Below are 17028 nucleotides of genomic sequence, written 5' to 3' on the forward strand. Positions count from 1 at the left end.
CATCTGCCATAAGCACCATCATTCGATGCGCCTTGAAAAGCACTCCAGAAATGCATTAGAAAGTATAAGATGATCATCGCATCTAATATAGTCCAATTCTGCAAAATAGATGAATCAAGTCGTTTTTGGATCAAAATCTGTCCAATCTGGAATAGACGTTAAGCGAGAATTCAATTGATTTTGAGTGCTTCTGATATCAATGTAATCTACGATCTTGAAGCTAATATAAAGAGGATTGCAATTTGAAAAAAAGTATTATAGTAGCTTATTCTCTCTACTTTTGCCTGATTCTGAAGCACATTTTGTTTCTGACACTCGGATTAATCATTGTTTATTACATATTCAAATAAATGGCCTAATATGAAACGCAAACTTTCTTGCTATTCAAAATTGCAAATGGCACTTGAGGTTTGATGTACTGTACACTGAGATACCACTACTAGGCTATACTATAGCAGCCACTAAGGCAATGCTATAATACCATATACGCTTGGGAACCTAATGCCAAATGTCCATTTTATTAAAGTGTAAGGGCCATCACATCTCCTGTTACTAGGAATTTTTAGCAAATAGATGGCAATACTAATTATGAAATACATGTGAGGTTTCTACTGAGCACTAACGAAGACAGACAACTGGTTTATACATACACACTTTTTTAAAAATCATGCAAATACTGTATTTTGAGGCGGCGTCATGTCACCCAAGTGTTCTACAGGCCCAAAAGCAGCGGATCAAGATTGCCTTTTACTTGGATACACATTGTAAAATATAGCTTCAAATGGGTTTGCTTGCACTACTACCAATATGCTCACTCTAATTGAACGATGACTTTTTGTTTGTTTGTTTTCCGTGCAACTTGCCTACATTCTTTTCAAAGAAGTAAGAGCATATCCTGTTGGTGACAGTAGCACCAGAACTTTGACAGCTCTGCTTGTACATATAAAATAGTGAATACATGTAATTTATATACTGCAATCACTGCAAAACTATACTGATAAAGAACCCGTTATTGTTTACATTTTGCTCGAACTTTTCAAATCCAAAGCGAATCAAATTGTTCACTTTCCGTTATCAACCGAATACAAGATGTAAATGTAAACAAGCTGACTGTGTTTAATCAATAAACGAAATAAACCATATGAGTTTATATCATATCTTGTGTGTATACAGTAGTAATAATGCATATCATATTGTAGGGCAGTTGAAGGCGATTCCAATGGTATTAGTTGCATTGTCTCTGGATGCCAGTAGCGTTCAGAATTGCGTTTGAAGTGTTTTTTGCGTGTCTCCTTAAATTGTTGCTACTGTAATCAAGGTATAAAAGGTAGAAGATTTCTCTCTTTATCTCACGTCCTTTCTTTATCTTTTTCTTCATCTTTTTTTTTTTTTTCTCTCAAAAACAATAGACGCTACTAGAAGACTGGTGATCATGTAAGTATATTTGTCTTGTCTGCACATAACGGATGGTAACATGCTCTGAATCAGGGTGGTTCACAATACAAGGCTTATGGTATTTCAAGACTGGTTCTATTCTACTTGACGGCTTTCTTTGGATACTTTTGGTTCTCTCTGGTTCTCTTTGGATACTTTTGGTTCTCTCTGGTTCTCTCTGGTTCTCTCTGGTTCTCTCTGGTTCTCTCTGGTCCTAGTATATAGATATTTATATTTATTTGGTCATATTCTTTCGCATGGGGGATTTTTAAGGGCACACTCTGAGGTTTTCAAGTCTTTGGTACTTTGTCTTTTGAGAGTTTCGTGTCTTTGGTGTGAGGGTTTCTGTAGTAAGTCTTCTGTAATAAGTTTTCTGTAGTAAGTCTTCTGTAATAAGTCTTCTGTAGTAAGTCTTCTGTAATAAGTCTTCTGTAATAAGTCTTCTGTGTTGTCATGTGTTTCCCTTCCCCCATGCCTACTTTCAATTTTTGGGTTGAGATTGGTCTCCACCTTCTCGTGGTTCAACCTGTAAGCTTTTTGTAAAAGCAACCAAGAGAGACCATTATTTTTACAATAAATAAAATGAAAAACTATACAATACACATTAAATGCGTGTGCCTGATATGAGTACACATTAAACATTGCTTATTTTATATCAATAAAATCTTGTATTTGTCCAGGAAATTATAAATGTCGATATGAGATGCAAAGGGTATAAGTTTACTGCTATGGAAATCAATAATTCGGATTGGATGTATTAGCTGCTTTTGATAAGCTCTTTGGATCCGAAGGAGGCAGCTTATCTTGCCATGCAGATATAAGTACATCAAAGCCTAAGCTCGCATATGTAGGTGTTGGGGACTATGCACGCTGTAGTTTTGCCTCATGTCAAACATGAGTCTTTGCGTCTATGTTGGCTGGGCTTGTTCTGGTACGCTGAATGATGCTACAGCCAAGGATGACCTGGCTAAATGGCTGTATCTTTGTATATTTCGTTGTCATATATTTCATTTCAACAAAATCCTGGTTACCATGGACGGATGGAGACGGCGAGCATATTGATATGTCAGACAATGATTACATGGCTCGCTTGACTCCATTTTACTTTGGATGGAAGTGGCCTTCAACGATCTGATACACGCATTACCCTTTATTACTCGATTGTGCGCAAAACACAGCGTATTTTAGATGCATTTGAGCCGTGATTTCTTGTGTTAAAGGCCGTTTTAGGCCGTCAGAATAGTATCAAACCATTGCTTTCATCTAGCACTAACTTCCTGCCACCCTTGCTCAACTTTTTGGGGACCAAAAAGCAAGAGGTATCCCTCATGGTTTTCATCGAAAATCAAACAATCGCATTTTTTTTTTTTTTACCTGAAGATGATGACTTTTACTATGGTATGTATTACATCAAAATGTTGCTATCGATCCAAAGCAACCCTTGAAACGTCGTTTGTGTATCTTTTATATGTTAAATTTCGACTTTTTGGCTAGAAACCTCATTTCATATTTTCATAAATTGTTCAATAAGTTTGTTCAAAACATCTATCTTACTTAGCATCATTGGATACGCCTTAAAAAACACTCCAAGAAAGCTTAAAGAAGCATTTTTTTTTTGTAGGGGAGACGAGCTCCAGGTTTTATTTAAAGTCCTTTAAATGTCATACTGAGGGATAGAAAAGACTGTTGGTGGGCCCAATGTCTGCAATGAAGGGGATTAAGATATTTTTGAACTAAGTTGGGAAAGAAATCTACTACTAATAAGGTGCGACACCTAGAGCCAATACAGTCTTGCGGAAATCGTCAAAATATAGATAATGGATAAGAATACAAAACACCAAACGAGGACATCAGTACTAGGTCAAAAAATCAGACAACTTGCGTTCATCAGGATTTGAGCCGGGGATCCTCCCGTTGGCATACGGGAGTTCTACCACTTCGCCCTACCACCAGGGACAGCTTAAAGAAGCATTTTTTTTTTGTAGGGGAGTCGAGCTCCAGGTTTTATTTAAAGTCCTTAAAATGTCATGCTGAGGGAAAGAAAAGACTGTTGGTGGGCCCAATGTCTGCAATGAAGGGGAATAAGATATTTTGAACTAAGTTGGGAAAGAAATCTACTACTAATAAGGTGCGAAAACCTAGAGCCAATGCAATCTTGCGGAAATCGTCAAAAATAGATAATGGATAAGAATACAAAACACCAAACGAGGACATCAGTACTAGGTCAAAAAATCAAACAACTTGCGTTCACCAGGATTTGAACCGGGATCCTCCCGTTGGCATACGGGAGTTCTACCACTTCGCCCTACCACCAGGGGCACTAAAAGAAGCATGGCGTGATCAGTATATTTTATATAGTCGAATCTGCCAAAATAGTTCGATTGAGTCGTAAAACGGCAAAGTTTGACCAATCTTGGACAATACTTTTTATCTGAGTTTCAATGTATTTTGGCGACTGGCAACAATCAATGCCATGCTTATCATGATGATTCAAGATACTTTCGAGGGCTCATGAGAAGCGAATTGCGAACTAAACAGCATTGTAAATTTGCCTTATTACCCTGTTTCAATGTCTTTTCGAATTTGTTGAGCCAAAGCGTCCATTCAAATGTCGCGAATTGCTCATTCAAATGCGAAATGCAAAATCGTCACCTATCTTTATAAAAAAGTGCATTTTGACACTTACTACAATTGTAGTATTATTATACAGAAACATGTTTCTGTTTGAGTGGATGTAAATTCGAAACGCAATTGCATTCCATTAATCTAGTCAACTGACGAATATTGAAATGGATCCAAAGTTCTAGCCATTTGCTTGTTTAAAACAATGAAACTGGAAATGTAAAGAAGGAATAATGAAATGTATTCTGAAGAAGATTATCATCATATCATCAGGTAGAAAATCTTTCCAAAATAGGTTATAACACTTACCTTGGAAGCGGGGAAATACAGCCGTTTCTGGTTTTTCGATTTTTCTAATTACTTCGCCTTGCATTGTATGTCAAAGTGGTTTTTGCCCTATGGTAGTTTTATTGCAGCTACTACCTGAATTCAGATATTTATACTCTAATCATGGAACATACGGGAGGTATATCCAGGACAGGAGATTAGTGACATTTTTTTTAGATGGGTACAAATTAGTTGTGCTATCAGTGCTTCCACTTGAAAGAAGCTTGAGAATGCAATCGAACGCTCGTGAAAATGCACACATTGGCACCTTTCAGGTAGTTGTATACTTGATTAATAGCCATCCCATTGGAGAGATTTGCTGAGCGGAAGAGGAAAGACCCAGAGTTACACTCATTGAGGCACAATTCGACCTAATCAAGATAATGATATTATATAATAAAAGAAGTACTCGAACCATCGTCGCACCAGTGTTGGCATTACTTGTCTGAAGAGGGCATTTGGCAATTTACAAAATAAACATTATTGGATCTTGTTTTCATTTCAATTGATGATAGGTCCTCCTAAGTTTCCAAATGTTCGTACAGTAAGGTCAATGCTACATATGCCTGTAGATATTCATTACAGAATTATTTCTTATAAAAAGACAATAAATCTGCGCCAGTGTTTTCTTCATTATTATTTATCAAATATTGATCGCAACTCACTCTCACAACAAGATTCACATATACTGTACGATGACACACCATTTTATCTCTCGCATCTCTTTTATCGTAGCTTTGGCTGCTATGATCTGTAACATGGTATTTGTTGCTCCTATTGACAAGCGCAGCATCTCCTCCTGCTACAAGTCGGCTAAACTGACTCAATATTGGATTCCCAAAGAAGGTGATGCCGACATGAGTAACAATGGTCAAAGCGTCACTCTAGATGGCTCTAAATCAAAAACTCTCCAAACAAAAGATGGCATTACAATTGCCAAGGTATCTGAAACTACCTATGACAAATTTCAGATGGAAGGTACTGGCTTGCTTCAATCTGGAAAGATGGTCAACTTGGGTGAGAGCACCAGCGTATTCATGGAATTGGATCGCTCTTCTACTCCATACGGTATTGGTCACACAGGTGAGGGCTTAAATCCTTGGGTCAGTGTTGCTTCCAATGACATTGCTACTGGTACCACGTTGTATGTCAAGGAAATGGACGGCTTGGTGTTGCCCGGTGGAAAAACTCATAATGGTTGCGTCCGTGTTGATGACCAAGGATGGGGTTTGGGTAATTGCCATATCGACTTTTTCGTGCTCCAATTCAGTGCCTACCAAGAGTTGGTCAAAGAGCTCCCCTCTACTGTAACGGTAACTGAAACGTCCTGTACAATCAAGGATTATGTTACCACTGGCGTCAAGAAGTGGGCTGTGCTCTAACTTGTATATACTTTCAATTGAACAATGTTAGCGTTGATCGCTATGCTGATTCTTCTATATAAAAGCTTTTCATTATTTACTTTGTTCATTGATTGAACAACTTATTTATCTTGTCTATTTATTTTATTCAATAAACTAATACTTCTATGCAAAGCCTACAGTTCAGTCTAAATAATGATTCCTGTAATTTAGTTGCTATGTTACAGTACTTGTTTGCAGTATGGACCTATTCTGCCCCTTGGCAGAAGTAAAACCTTGTCTTGAATGTCGATATGACAGTTCAAAGCGCAATCGGTGCCTTATTTAGTAAAAATAAGCTTACGAAATGAACAATTTACATCCCAAACACAGTTGTGGAGGCATTCTATTTGCTTCCAGAATATACCATTTGTCTGTAATGCACTCTATCTAAAAGAACTCATCAGCATTACTGTATTTCCGTCGTCAATCAATTTCTATTTGAATAGTTTTGTTTTATTGAATAGTTTGTTATCTGAATAGTTTTTTTTATCTAATTAGTTTATTGTTTGAATAGTTTTATATGAATATTGTTATGTGGTTGTTGTGATTTGGATATTTTATATGAATATTGTTATATGCCCTAATTATTGTGATTTCGATGTTTTATATTATTTTTAACAGGCAAAATTTTAACTTACCTTAGTTGGGCATCTATTCATTGCCCATCTAGTTCAACACAAATCAATGAGTAGTTAGAATGAGCTGTTATAGCTAATATTTTTTCTATTACAGTATCATCAAAAGCGCCATTATTCATTGGTAAAAGCTTGTAATCCTCTTGGATTAAGCAAAATGCGACATCAGGAAGCACTGTTTGACGCAAGAAATCAAAATGGCAAGTGGTGTTCTTTATGCTAGAAGTCCAAGGAGTTGCTACTAGTCTGGCAATGCTTAGTCGTCGAGTACCTACCTTGACAATGGTTTCCGCGCCATCTCCTTCATAGCAACCCGGCTAGAGTTCAATATACAATCATTAGATAATTGTTAGATGGCTCTACAGTATTCAAACTTACAATGTACAAGTCAGTGCGTCTTGTTGCAAGGGCCATACGAGCAAATGTGGGCTGGAAACCGTCTTCCCTTAAGTCATCCAAAAATGCCTGGAGCAATACCCTTGAATCTAAAAGAGCCAGGATCTACATTTCTTGAACGTCTTTGAAAGCAATAATATCTCTGACATTATTTTCAAAAGCGTTAAGCTTCATCTTCCTTAGTAAGCTAGATGAAAGTGCAGGACAGCCATTGTTTTTCAATCCAACATCTAATTCAAATCGAACATGGAGACGACAGAACTCTTGGTTTGCCAATGCTTCCAGTTCTCTAAGCCTCTTCTTTGTCTGCTTGCCCTATGTCAATAAACGTTATTGCTTTCATGAATATCGAAAGTTTGTAGTGGCATTTTATTGAGCGTGCTATGAGAGAGAAAACGCGTGGAGAGCAACGCGTCAGAAATCTAATTCGATATGACTTTCAAATTAACCATCCGTCTTATTTCATCCGTCTTATTTCATTCGTCTTATTTCATCCGTCTTATTTCATCCGTCTTATTTCATCCGTCTTATTTCATCCGTCTTACCATCCGTCTTATTTTTAAATGAACATTACAAGGGATGCAGCCCTCTGCATGTATTTTGATGAGGAACACACGAACGAGAATATCAAAAAATGCAAAGAACGTATTGAAAAGTGGGGCAATGTCGAGATATGCTACAATACCTCCCCAAAGGAACCAATTGTTGTTTTGAAACAACGAATTCTTGGTGATCCCTTTACATACAGAAAATACCGAGAATCTCAGCAATTAAGCTTAGTTGAACAAGTCGAAAAAAGAAAGAGATTTGAATTAGGTACGTTGAGTACGTTGAAAAGAATAACTTACTTTTGATTTTTAACTTTTAATTTTCTTTTAGAAACAGATGCACAACTAAAGCTTTTTTTAAATGAAGTGTTTTGCTATGAAGATCCTAATAATTCCAAGGCCTACAAAATTAAATCGGTTGCAACAAAGGAAATATTTGAAACTATCCAACTATATACATCTCTCTTCAATCAACGAACTGCGCAGGCTTTTGCAAAGTGGTGCTCAATCCACAGCGTATCATTTATAAAAGCAAAGCCAGACAGAAATTCAAATAGTAGAAAAAGACAGCTTTATATATTAGATGACACTTATTATGGTAAGCCTAAGCAATAGTATAAGCGAAATACATAACTAACATGCTTCTCCATAGACAATTTGTTGGAAGAAATATGCAGTTATTTGCCAAGATACAAAGCATCCATTTTAAATTTGAAAAAAAACGATTACGAAATCATCGGCTATGTACGCAAGTCCCCATCTGACGTGGATCCAGAAACAAGGCTGAAACTCTTACAAAAAATGGTTGACAATCTGCTTGACCGCTCCCTTGTTGATAAAGTTTACGTTTCAGTATCTAGTCTTGCATCTTCGCCGTTTAACGAAAGGGACTTGAATACATCTGACGAAATTATGAAAAAACTCAAACATGTAACTGGAAATACTCCAGGTAAAGCAATACTACAACATATAGACTGAAAACCCCACCACTAACTTTCTATTTGATTCACGGTAGATATGTTAGAGTATCTTCAATCTATTGATCATAATATTTGCTTGGCTTCGATCGACTTTGCTGGGATTTCTTCACGTTCCCATCTCGTAAAAGATTTGCTGGAAGAGTGCCCTGTTATAAAGAAAATAGCTATTGAAACTTTTATTTCTGATAACGAAATCCTTCTTCTGGACTCTCAACGTCTGTTGTCAGATAATCAACTACTTGAAAAATTTGATTGTAGAAAAAAGCTAATTCAACGATCAAAATAATGGAATAATATAATACATGATTTTAATAAAAACAGTTAGGAGACTTTGTGATGCTATTAAATAGTAAAAAAAAAAAAAAAAAAAAAAAAAAAAAAAAAACGTTCTGATTGTTTTAAAGACGTTCATTATACATATGGTGATCTAGCTTTGTTATAGCCATACAGTCCGTTCTTGATATAGTCGAACCGTGGGGGATTGCCACAATTGTTGACTAAGGCTGTTCCTATGAAAAAGAGGTCTGTATTAAATTGAGCTACGCTCATATTTATTTCAACTTAGTGAGTAACCTAGAACAATCCCTGATGCTTCGTGAAACTAGAACACTGCTATCTGTAACTATTAAACTAAATTTTAGTAGGCCTCCTGACTCTAAAGAGTAGATTATAGCTAAGACTTAGAGAGGATGACATATGTCAATATTGTATTAGTCAAGTAGTAGTCTATTTCTAGTATCTAAATATGATAAAGAACATTTACTTCCAGAAATCAAGGACGTAATAGCAATAGGAAATTGTATTTTTATAAATAGTGGTAGTTTTTATATCATAATAAAGACAAACTATAAACAATCTCAAAGCAAATCACTTATCTTTATTGCTATTATTATTTTGTTTCTCTTTCTTGTCGTAAAATACAAGATAAATTCAGACGATAAAGAATCGAAAGTAGTTCTATAACAAAATTAAGGAATGGGAATATTAGCTGGATACAAACAATATAAATGAGGGCATTCACGAATCTTCCTTTTTGCCACTAAGATTGGTTGCCTTGGATCTGTGTTATAGCAAATGTCTACAACACCGTAATCTTCGACTACTTTTTTGTATTTCATAGCATTTTCTTCAGTGAATTCGACATAGAAAAACATACAAATTGCTTGGTCTTTCGATATTTCCATTTTGGTGAAACAAAGTGATGATAGTTGATATAGCAATTAAAATATATAAAAAAAATAGATGGTATGGCTAAAAACTAGACGGATGAAATAAGACGGATGAAATAAGACGGATGAAGAAATGGATGAAATAAGACGGATGAAAAAATGGATGAAATAAGACGGATGGTAAGACGGATGGTAAGACGGATGGCAAGACGGATGGCAAGACGGATGAAATAAGACGGATAGTAAGACGGATGGTAAGACGGATGAAATAAGACGGTTAGTAAGACGGATAATAAGACGGGTGGTAAGACGGATGAAATAAGACGGATAGTAAGACGGATGAAATAAGACGGATAGTAAGACGGATGGCAAGACGGATAGTAAGACGGATGGTAAGACGGATGGTAAGACGGATGGTAAGACGGATGGCAAGACGGATGGTAAGACGGATGGTAAGACGGATGAAATAAGACGGATGGTAAGACGGATGGTAAGACGGATGGCAAGACGGATGGCAAGACGGATGAAATAAGACGGATAGTAAGACGGATAGTAAGACGGATAATAAGACGGATGAAATAAGACGGATAGTAAGACGGATGAAATAAGACGGATAGTAAGACGGATGAAATAAGACGGTTAGTAAGACGGATGGCAAGACGGATGAAATAAGACGGTTAGTAAGACGGATGGCAAGACGGATGAAATAAGACGGATGGTAAGACGGATGGTAAGACGGATGGCAAGACGGATGGTAAGACGGATGGTAAGACGGATGAAATAAGACGGATGGTAAGACGGATGGCAAGACGGATGGCAAGACGGATGAAATAAGACGGATAGTAAGACGGATAGTAAGACGGATAGTAAGACGGGTGGTAAGACGGATGGCAAGACGGATAGTAAGACGGATGAAATAAGACGGATAGTAAGACGGATGAAATAAGACGGATAGTAAGACGGATGAAATAAGACGGATAGTAAGACGGATGAAATAAGACGGATAGTAAGACGGATGGTAAGACGGATGGCAAGACGGATGAAATAAGACGGATGGTAAGACGGATGGTAAGACGGATAGTAAGACGGATGAAATAAGACGGATAGTAAGACGGATGAAATAAGACGGATGAAATAAGACGGATAATAAGACGGATGAAATAAGACGGATAGTAAGACGGATGAAATAAGACGGATAGTAAGACGGATGAAATAAGACGGATAATAAGACGGATGAAATAAGACGGATAGTAAGACGGATGAAATAAGACGGATAGTAAGACGGATGAAATAAGACGGATGAAATAAGACGGATGAAATAAGACGGATAGTAAGACGGATGAAATAAGACGGATAGTAAGACGGATGAAATAAGACGGATGAAATAAGACGGATGAAATAAGACGGATAGTAAGACGGATGGCAAGACGGATAGTAAGACGGATAGTAAGACGGATAGTAAGACGGATAGTAAGACGGATAGTAAGACGGATAGTAAGACGGATGAAATAAGACGGTTACACTGTGACTAAAAAAGATTCAAATTTATCTGAATATATTGAAATATCCTAAAAATGTCTTAATCACTCTGAATTTGTCCAAATCCCTTTGGAAATATTCAGATAAATTCATGCAGATGAAAATTAATAAATTAAGCTTAGAGAAATTTGGAGAAATTTAGAAAAATTTAGATATTATTCAGCGATTTTTTTTACCACGGAACGATCTTCATCAGAAAAGCGAGTAGTCATCGCTACGCCGTTTTTATTTCTTATTTGTCAACTGCTTGAGATTTTTTCTTGTAAGGGAGTCGTGCTCCATTTTTTATTTAGAGGTCTCTGAATGTCATAATAGGATAGGAAGAAGAAAGAAAGAAGATATATTATTACAGAGCAACAATAGAAAGGAAACAATATTAACTAGATATTATTATTAGGAATGGATTTTCAGCTTTGCATGCGACCGGGCAAAAGAATGAGCATTAAGATATAGAACAGTGGGATGGCTAGTAATTTGGAAGGATGTACGAACATCAGTAAGTTTGAGAGAAAGGGGACCATGATGTTGGCGTATATTTATTTTATGCAAAGTCAAATATAGAATCATCATTGTATACTTTCAAACCAATTCTTTTCATATCAGGCCAAACAAAGAAGAGCTTCCCAGATATGGCAGACTTCAGAACTGCAACTGAAGACAAAATATCATCGACAGCTATTATATCCAGATCCCATGCACCATTAGAAGTATCCGAGTTGGCATTGTCAAGGAAACATTCAGGGATGCCGGACGTTGATACCGTTACGTTCTGATAGACTTGGCAAACGGCTAGAGCATGTGTTGCACCAGAGAAGTTGTGCTCAAAAATGAGCAACACCTTTACCAGCAATGGTACCCAACTGCGGCGAGCACCATTGACCAGGGCATGGTCTGACAGCTTCTTCTTTCTACTTGGTGGATCGAAAGTAGAGTCGATCGTGATGTTGTTGCCAAGTCGTAGTGAGGTAGCGCACTTGATCTGCGGTTTGACACGAGCAGTGTTGTAATATTTGCACAACATAGAAGTAATAGACGGTGACAGCTTGATGTCGCCCATATTCAATGATTTTGAGAAGGTGATGGCAGTATCCGTCGAACTGTCAAATGCAATTGTCCTTCTTTTTTCATAGCTGTTACATGCAATATCCAGCATGATATTTTCCGCTTGTTTTGCGACTTGACTACAGCCATGGATCCTCTTCTTGATCATTTGGATCCTTCTCTCCAAAACACGGCAACTGTACTGAGGCATGGGGCCTATCTTTCGAATCACCATCGTGATATGCTCCAAATAATGTTCGCTGATTGGAAAGAATTTTGCTGAGATGTGAAGACGAAGAAATTGGTGCCACTTGGTGACTAGTTCCTCCAATTTTTGTATCTCGCTCTCAGATATATCCTGCTGCAAGCATACTAAGCAAATCAGAGATATTGTACGTAGGGCTTCCTTGGCAGCTTCAGAGACAGTAGGATCCAAATGGCATAAATCAAGGTGGTCGATAAGAACTGTGGGCACAAAGTACTTCAGGAACACCAACCAATCTACTCCTCGAGCTGTCCCTCCCTTGCTGAAGACATCCATGAAATTGCCTTCGAAGATCAAAGGTGATGTGCTTGCAAGTTGGTTCAAGCAAATGCTGATCTTCTCTATTTGTCGCGGCTTCAAGCGAAGAATCGATTCCTTGTCCGTAACCATTTTCTTGATTCTTGGTCCCATGTTTTGTCCAAACAAATGAAATTCATCCAAGCCCACAAACGTTGGATCAATGAATGATGGCAGGTTTCGAAACAAAGAAGGCCTCTCGATACCAAGTTCTAGTGCACTGGATTTGTATTCTTCAATTGTTAGCAATCGTAGTGGTCGATCTTCATCATTAGCTGCTAGTTGAAAAGAAATAACACCATTTTTGCTGATGCCAATGATCGTACAAAAACGGCAGCCTTGAAGCGACGTATGGGATGCGAGGAAATTGAGTTCGCTGACGCTGGGGATATCACCAAAGGATCCCATGAGGTGAATTTTGAGCGAGATACTTGTTGAGTTGTTTCTCTGCACTTGTAGTCCATCACGAGCCAATTTTTCCAATTCGTTGACAAGGTATTGAAGGTAACTGTCTAATCTCTTGGTGTTTGGGTTAATGGCGAAATCAATCAGGAACTCCATTTTGTATCTATAGGCAGAAGGAAGGTTCAAGATTTGTAGCATGACCAAGTTCAACTTTGCACCGCCTTTTTTGTGTGATTGGAATCCATCTACGTACAGGGACAGACCAATGTCGTATCTGTTGTCGAATAGATGCTTGTTGTTCACTAAATTTTGCATTGTATCGCCCTTGAACCTTGCTCTGATGGATGAATCCTCGTCATCAAGCACTCTGATGAAGTTTGGATTTTCGAACAACGTGGCAAGTTGTGGACCGATTGGTAGCATCTTGATGGTTCTTCTGGGGCTACCATCAATATCGAATCTCTTTTCAAAGCACACTGGACATTCGTCCCCATCCTCTGGTTGAAAGGCATAGCAATACCTGATGCACACATCGACTGTATAAGGTGCAAAAGAAGTAGCCCTTTTCCTAGCAGAGCTGGCCTTGAATGTTGAGACTATAGGCGTTGCAACTTATCATAGTAGATGTTAGCGCTTTGAAACAACCAACTTTGTTATGGTTACTTACAAGGATACGTTTGGTTGTGCCATTGAACAAGCCTTCGGATGCTTGAGTTTGTCAAGCTCTCTTCCCTGAAGATCTTGTGGATTTCAGTATTTTTAGCATCCAGTGGTGGTAATGCCTCGCAACTGTCAGACATCTGATTGTCACTATAGTTAGCGCCGAGTCCATCAGAGTCTCCAAAGTCATATCCGCCATCGCTACCAGGTTCACCATCGCTGTTTTCTTGCTGACTATTTCTTTCAATGTAAGATCCAGCCTGAGTATCATGTTCAGTTCTTGCTTTCTTTCTTGACACTGATTAGTCTCCAGGTTGTGCAAGTCTACAGTTGTTGTGTCATTTGAAGAGTGCCAAAGTTTATGCTGTTTTTCATGTCTATTGCGAATTCTTCGACAACACTGGGCACAAAAAAATGGCATCGTAAATAATATTAGAAATGAAGGTTAAACACAAATCTGTCTGGATTGTCTTTTATGCTCCTTATATTGCATGCGTTTCAATCATACAGATTGAAACGCATCCAATATTGAACATAGAATACACTTTGATTGGTATTGAATAGCCATGTGAATATCTATAGTGAAATCTAATAGTTCACATTGCATGCGTTTCAATCTGCATGATTGAAACATCAATGTCTGTGATAGCGGGTGCTATTAATTATTGGAAACATTACTAGACCAGTTTTTCTCTGTCTTTCATAGATTGTTACGCATTTATCGCAATTGATACAACCATATCAAAGCACTGCTCTATTTTACACTTTACACTAATCACTTATTCAAAAATGGATCAAGCACAACAACTATTCTTACAAAGATTGGAGAACATTGAACAGGAGTTGTCCAATCTTAGCAAACAGGTCAAGGAATGTAATGACAACCAGACCGAAGTAAAAGCTATGCTGCAGCATATTGTTCAACAATCTACCTCTTCGAGCACGGCCAATGTTGCGAGACTAGATGGAGTGATATGCCGTCCAAGCAAAGCAGACAACAAACATCTGGAGGAGCTTTCTGTTGAGCTATGCATCAACGTCCTTGAGGAGCATTGATTAGGTGGGGAAAACCTTGATGGCAAGAAGGTCTGGGAGCTTGTCAAAGATGCAGCATACAACCAGGCAAAGAAAGCTGATAGGCAGTTCCCAAATATCACTTTTAGCAAGCTGGACAACAGGTTTCAAGCCTTGTTAATCAAGACCGTCATTAACGATGTAGCCAAAAAGGGCGTTGACATCTCTGGGCTCTTCAAAGATTGGTTGCCGCAGTTTGCTGTCTCCAAATCATTGTCTGGCATAATCGATTACAAATACAATGCCAGGCCAAGCAATGACACCGCAACTCACGAAACCCAATTCGATGATGATCTGGTATTTTCTGAGGGATGATCCCAAGCGCAATCCGAAGAAGATTCTGTCGACGATGACGAAAATTCGATTGTAGACAAGATCAATTTTCATGTTTCTCGAAATACTGGATCACAAAAGTAAATGCTGCATAGAGAAAAGTACTCTTTGATACTAATCGTAGTATTATAGAAGAATCAGCACGCAACATATGCCTCTAGTAGAACAAGTAATTAAGTTTTCATAGATATAGCGCAGTAACTCACATTTCTTTTCCATTTTATAATGTGCACTATCACTATAGCCAATGCTGCCATCTCCAGTATCAAACAAATCAAAGGCAAAGGAATATGAACAGCACAGAAGATATTCATCACCAGAAACGCAAGATTTGCAAAGACAGTAAGTTTCTCATCATCACCGGGAGTTAGCCATTTTATGCTGATATTCTCTCTATCTCTTATATTGTAGAAACATAAAGGTAATCGTAAGGCATTGATATCATAGATGGAGCTACTTATCTTTGTGTATTAGGGACCCAACAATAAGAGAGTGCGCAAGTCGTAAGGAATTCTGATCTCTATGCTTATTCTGATTAGGCTACGCTTTGTTGTTACTGCCCGTAATGTAATATCATCATGTTTCTCTGTAGTAGTAGCGCAATTATTATATGTCAAGAAATAAACAATGGTTTCTATTATAATAGCACTAAATGCTATTATATTTCTGATTTATTTTTTTATGAATATTTTGCAAACCACCCTAAACTGCATGAATTTTTCTGAATTTTCCAGAATGAATTTCTCTGAATTTCTCTGAATTTTTCTGAATTAAGTGAGCACTTTTCCGAATTTCTCTGAATGCCATTCAGAAATATTTCGACAAATTTTTCGTAAAGTGGTAGTTTTCCGAAAAATGGATTCAGAAATATTCAGCAATATTCAGATCTTTTTTAGTCACAGTGTTAGTAAGACGGATAGTAAGACGGATAGTAAGACGGATGAAATAAGACGGATAGTAAGACGGATAGTAAGACGGATAGTAAGACGGATAGTAAGACGGATAGTAAGACGGATAGTAAGACGGATAGTAAGACGGATAGTAAGACGGATAGTAAGACGGATAGTAAGACGGATGAAATAAGACGGATAGTAAGACGGATAGTAAGACGGATAGTAAGACGGATAGTAAGACGGATGAAATAAGACGGATAGTAAGACGGATGGTAAGACGGATAGTAAGACGGATGAAATAAGACGGATAGTAAGACGGATGGCAAGACGGATGAAATAAGACGGATAGTAAGACGGATAGTAAGACGGATAGTAAGACGGATAGTAAGACGGATGAAATAAGACGGATAGTAAGACGGATAGTAAGACGGATGGTAAGACGGATAGTAAGACGGATAGTAAGACGGATGAAATAAGACGGATAGTAAGACGGATGGCAAGACGGATGGTAAGACGGATGGCAAGACGGATGGTAAGACGGATAGTAAGACGGATGAAATAAGACGGATGGTAAGACGGATGAAATAAGACGGATAGTAAGACGGATGAAATAAGACGGATAGTAAGACGGATGGTAAGACGGATGAAATAAGACGGATAGTAAGACGGATGAAATAAGACGGATAGTAAGACGGATAGTAAGACGGATAGTAAGACGGATGAAATAAGACGGATAGTAAGACGGATAGTAAGACGGATAGTAAGACGGATGAAATAAGACGGATAGTAAGACGGATGGTAAGACGGATAGTAAGACGGATGAAATAAGACGGATAGTAAGACGGATAGTAAGACGGATAGTAAGACGGATGAAATAAGACGGATAGTAAGACGGATAGTAAGACGGATAGTAAGACGGATGAAATAAGACGGATAGTAAGACGGATAGTAAGACGGATGGTAAGACGGATAGTAAGACGGATGACATGGCAAATTATAGACCTATC

The 17028-nt window shown here is 37.9% G+C and overlaps 6 protein-coding genes across 6 annotated transcripts; 2 read left to right on the forward strand and 4 right to left on the reverse strand.

Annotated features, from left to right (window-relative positions):
• Positions 1-5078: 5078 nt before the first annotated feature.
• On the forward strand, positions 5079-5765 carry ATC70_005619 (uncharacterized protein; the record flags this gene model as incomplete). The annotated part of the gene is made up of 1 exon (XM_064824904.1): positions 5079-5765. One exon carries the CDS (start codon positions 5079-5081, stop codon positions 5763-5765), a length of 687 nt encoding a protein of 228 aa, XP_064680281.1.
• A 672-nt stretch (positions 5766-6437) lies between these two features.
• On the reverse strand, positions 6438-6835 carry ATC70_005620 (uncharacterized protein; the record flags this gene model as incomplete). Its single annotated transcript, XM_064824905.1, has 3 exons — positions 6438-6452; positions 6517-6738; positions 6800-6835. The coding sequence occupies 3 exons, from the start codon at positions 6833-6835 to the stop codon at positions 6438-6440; spliced, it is 273 nt and encodes a 90-aa protein (XP_064680282.1).
• A 2956-nt stretch (positions 6836-9791) lies between these two features.
• ATC70_005621 (Protein kinase domain-containing protein) lies at positions 9792-11146 on the reverse strand (the record flags this gene model as incomplete). The annotated part of the gene is made up of 2 exons (XM_064824906.1): positions 9792-11042; positions 11102-11146. The coding sequence occupies 2 exons, from the start codon at positions 11144-11146 to the stop codon at positions 9792-9794; spliced, it is 1296 nt and encodes a 431-aa protein (XP_064680283.1).
• Positions 11147-11594: 448 nt separating this feature from the next.
• ATC70_005622 (uncharacterized protein) lies at positions 11595-13861 on the reverse strand (the record flags this gene model as incomplete). Its single annotated transcript, XM_064824907.1, has 2 exons — positions 11595-13657; positions 13729-13861. 2 exons carry the CDS (start codon positions 13859-13861, stop codon positions 11595-11597), a joined length of 2196 nt encoding a protein of 731 aa, XP_064680284.1.
• A 649-nt stretch (positions 13862-14510) lies between these two features.
• BAT2_1 (branched-chain-amino-acid transaminase bat2) lies at positions 14511-14777 on the forward strand (the record flags this gene model as incomplete). Its single annotated transcript, XM_064824908.1, has 1 exon — positions 14511-14777. The coding sequence occupies one exon, from the start codon at positions 14511-14513 to the stop codon at positions 14775-14777; it is 267 nt and encodes an 88-aa protein (XP_064680285.1).
• A 1212-nt stretch (positions 14778-15989) lies between these two features.
• ATC70_005624 (uncharacterized protein) lies at positions 15990-17009 on the reverse strand (the record flags this gene model as incomplete). Its single annotated transcript, XM_064824909.1, has 1 exon — positions 15990-17009. The coding sequence occupies one exon, from the start codon at positions 17007-17009 to the stop codon at positions 15990-15992; it is 1020 nt and encodes a 339-aa protein (XP_064680286.1).
• Positions 17010-17028: the final 19 nt, after the last annotated feature.

The sequence above is a fragment of the Mucor velutinosus genome, assembly GCF_035048745.1.
Source record: "Mucor velutinosus strain NIH1002 chromosome Unknown tig00001544, whole genome shotgun sequence".
In the NCBI taxonomy this organism is placed as follows: Eukaryota; Fungi; Mucoromycota; class Mucoromycetes; order Mucorales; family Mucoraceae; genus Mucor; species Mucor velutinosus.